Genomic DNA, 6,468 nt, shown 5'->3' on the forward strand with positions numbered 1-6,468 from the left:
AGACAGAGTGGCTTTATGTCTGCTGAATTGAATAATAAACACGTTGAGCTCATTAAAAAAAAAAAAGAAAGAATCGCAGATGCTTCTTCCTCAATTTCCCATGTGGAATAACCAAGGAAGACACGTATTGGCTCATCTTGAGACACTGCCTCATATATAGAGCCAATGGCTGTGGGTCAGAGGCTGCAGGTCCATCAGAGGCTGATTCAGAAGCGTGGGGCTGCACTGATTGGACGCTCCATAAGACCTGTAGTGTTGTAAGTAATTAAGTTCTGACTTTTCAAGAACAAAAGTTTATAGCCTGAAAAGAACAAAGTCAGATAAATCTGAATGGGTTAACAGTGGCAGCTTTAGTTGGGAGGGGTCCTGAATAGGTGTTGTTTTTTGAATTTTTGGATTTAGACATTTATGTACTGAGTTTGGGTCCTTGCTTATGGCTTTTCAAAGAACTTAATAATATGAATACCATTGAAAAAGTTTGATTTGGGTATGCCTGTCCTATTAATGCTATTTCCCCCCATGTTGTTGCTATAATTTGTTAGTGAGGCAGTAGCCATTCTTTTATTTCATCTCAGTAACCACAGCATTACATCATGATTAGTCACTAGGTGCCTTTCTCCTCAATTACTCACTCATAGGAATAATCAGATGTAGTCAATTCCCACTCTGGACTTCAACATCAAATGGCATTTTCCTTTCTCCTTCCCAGATTTCATGTGTGTCTCTCACACTTCCACTCCAAGTGTCCCATCCACAGCCCAATTATGGTGCATTTTAATGTTGTTTTACTAGCACTCCCATTTGATTTCTGAAATTACAAATGAAAACCACACACATACACACACACAATCCTAATGAATCCAGGTTCTTAAATAACTGTTTACATAATACAACGTGTATGAGGCCAATATGCATGAATAACTTTGAAAAACATCTGCATGTCATATTGACACATGGATTGTGAACAGCAATAAGCATGATAGAAATTAGACTTGTTGAAATGCAGTTTTCTTTTTCTAAATGGTCCACAGTTCTTTTCTGAAAAGGCAACGGCTCCGCAAAGAACCTTTGGCTTCTAAAATTTTCTTCCCGCTGTATATGGAAATTTCTAGGTACCACCCACGAGAATTTATTTGCACTATATTTTGTGGTAGCTTTTCTTGGGATTTATGAAGCAAGCACTTTGTGTCCCCGCTCCAAATACCTTTGGCTTATTCTGTCTTTTAGTGGGCGCCAGAAAAAGTTGTATTTCCATAGTTTACCCAGCTTATGTCTCACTGCTAGGTGCAGAGTAACATTCTTTACAGGTTTCTACATTCAAATAAAAGGTCATTTAGAATTTATTTTAAAAGTTCACACGGAACACATAGCAAACTTGATGAAATCGTGAGTTTTAATGCAACTCCTAACACATTTCAAAGGATTGAATTCTGTCCCCCCCGCCCCGCGTGGGTTTTCTCTCCACAGATATAGGAAGCTAGGAATCAATGAAATAAAACGTACTTGGATAATCACGAACTGCTTTGAAATTCAGCATGTACCTATAGGAAAAGGAAAAAAAGGGGTGGTGGTGGAGAGCCCGTGCAAGAAGGAAAAAACACAGTGGGTAGTAAAGCGCATTACCATTATCCTAAGTCCTCCGACCCATCAGATCACTTGAGGTAGAGGAAGGAATCATCTTAGTTCCCTTAATTTCCAAACAGCCTCTGCCTATCTGGATGCAAAAAACGATAGGGACTTGTCCCACCGTGACATCTGGATGTTTATACTCCAACCACACTGGTTCAAAGCAAGAGCTTGACCAGAAACCCCCAGGCAGACAATCATGCCACCTTCCCCCTTCAATCTCCAGGCTGGGTGTCCGAGGAAGGCTGTTATTGGTTCAGCCCTGGTCACCCCACCACCCTTTGGGCCAATGGCCACGGATCATGTGCTGCCAGTTGCTGATTGGCTGCTGCTAGCAGCGGCTGGGAGCACAGCTGCTCTCATTGGACGATCCCATCAGCCATGCGTAGTCGTGGTTCAGGAAGATTTGGGGTCAAAAGTGCAAGAGTATAGGCTACCAAGGAACGGAATCAGATAAATGTGAGTGCAGTAAAATCGGCCTTTCCCAAGGTGGGGAGCTCGAGTAGGCCACGATTCGAGGTCGTTTGATTGAGTTTTCGGCACAGTGTTTGGGTCCTCTTGTATGTGTGTAGTTGAATTTGGACGAGAGGCTCTGTTGGGGGAGTGTGAATGCGCTATGTGTCAGTTCGGGATCTGCTACAGCACTTCACTCATTGCTGTATCACAAACTCAAACAAATCTCTTGATGATACCACTCGACACAAGAGGGAGAAGGAGAATACTTAAGGCAAGTCAAATCACTGTGGACACACAGCTGTGACCAAAAAGATACCAGAAGAGGCTGGCCTGAAGGAACGGGCCATTTAGGAAAGTGACAAAATGCAACCCGGCCAAGGAAATCCTAACGGTCCACACCACACACGTATATTAAAGTGGACTTGACAACATTTTGTCATGTTCTGCCCACGGTGAACGTGCTTTAAGGATGGGCAGCATGGCATAGGGCCAAACGCTGGAGTAGGTGGCGTTGTGGGGAGCTACAGGTCTTTCCCCGACAAGTGAGGTAGCTCTGAAAAGAGCCTTTGTTTTGTGGGGTGGTCAGAGGGTCAGCTGTTCATTGGCGTCTGTTCATTGGCGTCTGGCGTACCAGATGAAGGCCTCGGAGGCCTCAGACACGACATGCTTGCCAATCCCCCCTGGCAGCAGCAGATGCATGGCGGTCTGGATCTCCCTGGAGGTGATGGTGGAGTGGGCCAGGCGAGAGGCCTCGTCGATGATGCGCTCGAAGATGTCATTAATGAACGAATCTGTGACTCTCAGGGCCTTCTGCGAGAGGCTCAGGCCCTCATGAACCTTCTTCAGAACCCTGGGAAATAGGTGGCGAAACTGCCTGAGCAGCGGACCCGGCGGCGGAGTTGGTGGTGGTGGCGGTGGTGACTGCAGCGGTGGCGGTGGTGACGGCGGCAGCGGCGGTAACGGCATTGGCGCCTCGGCTGCTCCTGCTGAGGGCTCTCCTGATAGGCTGCCGCCTGGCTCCTCCGTAACCAGGCTTTCCTCCCAAGAGGTCTCACAGCCAGGCTCAGCCATGTGGGGCTCACCTCCCCGATAGCTCAGAAGGAAGCGCACTGGCAGCAGCTGAAGGGCCAGGGCTCTTTTATAGCCACTGTATGGCCCGATGTCACCGGAAGCTCCTCTCTGATTGGACAAAAGGCAAAGCCAGGAAGTGAGCGGGTCATTCAGCCAGGTCTTGTCAGATCTCGTGGCACACCTTCGAGCTTGGCATCTCCTCAGTCAGAGCGGGAATCAGGCAGCCTCTAAGTTTCCCATGAGGGCTGCCAGAAGGACCTCTAAACATTCCACAGGAAGCCGTTGAGTACCTCTAGATTTCCAACATGAAAATTTTCTGGAGAGGGAGAGAGTAGGAGAGAAGGGGGAGGAGCAGAGAGCGAGGGAGAGATTTCAAGTAGGCTCTACACCCAGCGTGTAGCCCGAAGTCTGGCTGTATTTCACAAAACCTGAGATCATGACCTGAGCCAAAATCAAGAGCCAGATGCTTAACAGACTGAGCCACCTAGGCACCCTTTTGCAATACTTTTTATTCCATAGTAGTCCTCATCTCCACCTTACCGTTGCTGTGATTATAAAAGAGGGGCACACAATGGGATGCCTGGGTAGTTCAGCCATCTGCCTTCTGCTCAGGGCGTGATCCTGTGTCCGGGGATAGAGTCCCACAGGGGGCTCCCTGTGAGGAGACTGTTTCTCCCTTTGTCTGTGTCTCTGCCTCTCTCTGTGTGTCTCTCACGAATAAATAAATAAAATCCTTAAAGATAAATAAAGGTCGGGCACATTGATTCCAGAGCATCAGAGTATTTGTAGCACATCCTAAGTCAATCACATTTACCGCTTATAAGAAATGATGCACTAATGTGGAATCAAAATTATTCCAATAAAACTACCACTCTTCCACGTTCCGTTATGTTGGAATGCAACATGTTGGAAATCTGGAGTTACTCTATGCCTTCACGATTCTAGGTTGTTTGATTGAGTTTTTGGCACATTGTTTGGGTCCCCTTTTATGTTATTTGAATTCAGATAATGGGATATACTAAAGGGGTGTGAATGGGGTAAGTGTGATTGTTATATCTGGTATTGCACTTAAATTGTTGCTATACCACACATTTTGAAAAAACAAAAATCTCCGGATGACACTATTGGACACAGGTAGGAGAATAAGAATAGGTGAGGTAAATAAAATTATTTTGGAAATAGTTTTGACCATTAAGATCCCTGAAGAGGCTAACCTAGGGAAATACCTAATAGAAATGACCATTTAGCAAAGTGATGAAATGCAGTATGGTTAAGAAAAATCATAGCCAATAGCACTAAAGACATAGAAAGTCGAGCTGATACTGTTTTTTTTTAAACATTTCTTTCACACTAAGAATTTATAAAGATCGACAAAATGACAAAGATCCAAACACTAGAGTAGACTGCACTCTGGAGAGCTTCAGGTCTTTTCCTGCCAAGTGAGGTAGCTCTGAAAAGAAAAGGCTCTTGCCTTTGCTTTGCGGTGTGGTCAGGCGGTCCTGAGGCAGCTCATTGGTGTCTGGTGCACCGGATGACGGCCTTGGTGGCCTCAGACACAGTGTGCTTGGCAGTCTCCCCAGGCGGCCACTGACATATGGCTCTCTGGATCTCCCTGGAGGTGATGGTGGAATGCTTCCTGTATTGCTATGAGGTGCTCTCCTTGGACACAACCCATCATCCAAGTGATTCGTAATACTGTATTTAGTTCCGTCTTGTTAACTTTTTGCTTTAAGTCGCCATAATCATTATAAATATTTTATGCCATCGATATTTCATTTACTTCTATTTGCCAATTCATTCTATTATCATTCCTCTGGCATCTCAGATCATTTTCCATCTTCTAAGTTACATTCTTTAAAATCTCCTTTCATATGGTGTTCAGTGGGTATAAGTACTGAGTTATCATTTTTCTTAAATGTCTTTACTTCTGAGTTAAAGTCTTAAGGTAACCATAATTGAGATGGAGTTAGGTATGCAGGGCACTAAAGAGGCCTTTAAATCCTGAAATCCTGAAAGCTGTCAATTAGGTACCTACCCTCCTCTTAGGGGAGGTAAGATAGTACCTCCAGCTTCACTCCAGCAGAGGAGTGATATTCCTGCAGAGGCAATGGTGAACAATGTTAACCCATGGGAGATGTAGTTAGATAGGGACCATATTGCTTTAGGTGTCTTTGGTGCTTACCCAGGTGTATTGTCACACATCACTGGGAATTATGTTTAAGAAAAATCATGTGCATAATTACTTGCTGAGTATAATAACTGGACTGGCCTCATGAATATTATTCCCCTTTTATGACAGGAAGTTTCTCAGACTTTGGAGAAAAATAGGGATGTGGGAGTCTCCACTTCCCCATTCCTTGACAGCATCAATGATTAGATGGTGGTCCATGAACAAAAACAGTCTGGGAGACCTCTACATTCCACTTAGGAGGCTCTAGCAATAGTGTCAAGCAAACAAACAAGCAAAGCATAATTGCACAAGAAGTGAAGGAAGACAACATCCTTCTCCCTGCATCATTCCATCCCTCAAGCCAGCATTGTTCTGGACCAGGAAAAAAAATTTCCCAACTAGTAAGAATTCCTCTTACTAGGGAAGGAAAAAGTAGAGTGAGTGAACAACTTGTCTAGACTGTCCTGGCACTGCATGAAGGTCTAGCTTCAGTTTCACCCCCACTCATAACAGCAAAGACTTGACTAGGAAGAAGGAATAAAAGCAGAGGCTATTATCAACACATATGCAGCAGGAGTGATTTCAGTTTACAGAGAATTTTGTGGCATACAACTCAGCAGCTTCCACCAACGATGAAGTCACTGCCTGGGTGCATAGATCCTGACAATGGTCCTAGAAGTATTTAAGTTTCCTAGAGCCAGCCATTCCTCAGTACCCACCCCCAGGCCCCAGACCACCCTCCTGCCAACACCCCTACCAAAACCACACCCTTCCAGAGCCAGGACCCACATGAGTAACCATTCAAATACTCTGTGGCTGCACAGGTGTAGAACACCAGCCACCCTGGTCCCTTCCTACCTCCACCAAGACCCAGGAGTTAAGCTTACAGCCAATCCGGTTTTCTCGTAGGTGTGCAAGAGCAAGACACCAGCTTAAGTACCCTGGGCTGACGCACCAGCTTGCCTGCACTTGGGGGCACAGATAGCCCCTCTAGCCATGGCCTGATCCTATCATTTGCATCTGCTACAGCGGGTACACACACAGAGGAGAGTGTGCAGTGATGGGTGAATTCTCTGACAGCCAGGCCCCCAGCAACAGCTGCTTATGGAAAGCATGCTCAGCCTTCTGTCACTGGCCTGCAACAC

At 45.5% G+C, this 6,468-nt stretch overlaps 1 protein-coding gene across 1 annotated transcript; it reads right to left on the reverse strand.

The window, feature by feature from the left end:
- Window positions 1-1,465: 1,465 nt before the first annotated feature.
- LOC119879292 (histone H2B-like) lies at window positions 1,466-3,165 on the reverse strand. The gene has a single exon (XM_038589637.1). The coding sequence runs from the start codon at window positions 3,151-3,153 to the stop codon at window positions 2,695-2,697; it is 459 nt and encodes a 152-aa protein (XP_038445565.1). The 5' UTR covers window positions 3,154-3,165; the 3' UTR covers window positions 1,466-2,694.
- Between the last annotated feature and the right edge of the window lie 3,303 nt (window positions 3,166-6,468).

Source organism: Canis lupus, unplaced genomic scaffold (genome assembly GCF_011100685.1).
Source record: "Canis lupus familiaris isolate Mischka breed German Shepherd unplaced genomic scaffold, alternate assembly UU_Cfam_GSD_1.0 chrUn_S564H726, whole genome shotgun sequence".
In the NCBI taxonomy this organism is placed as follows: Eukaryota; Metazoa; Chordata; class Mammalia; order Carnivora; family Canidae; genus Canis; species Canis lupus.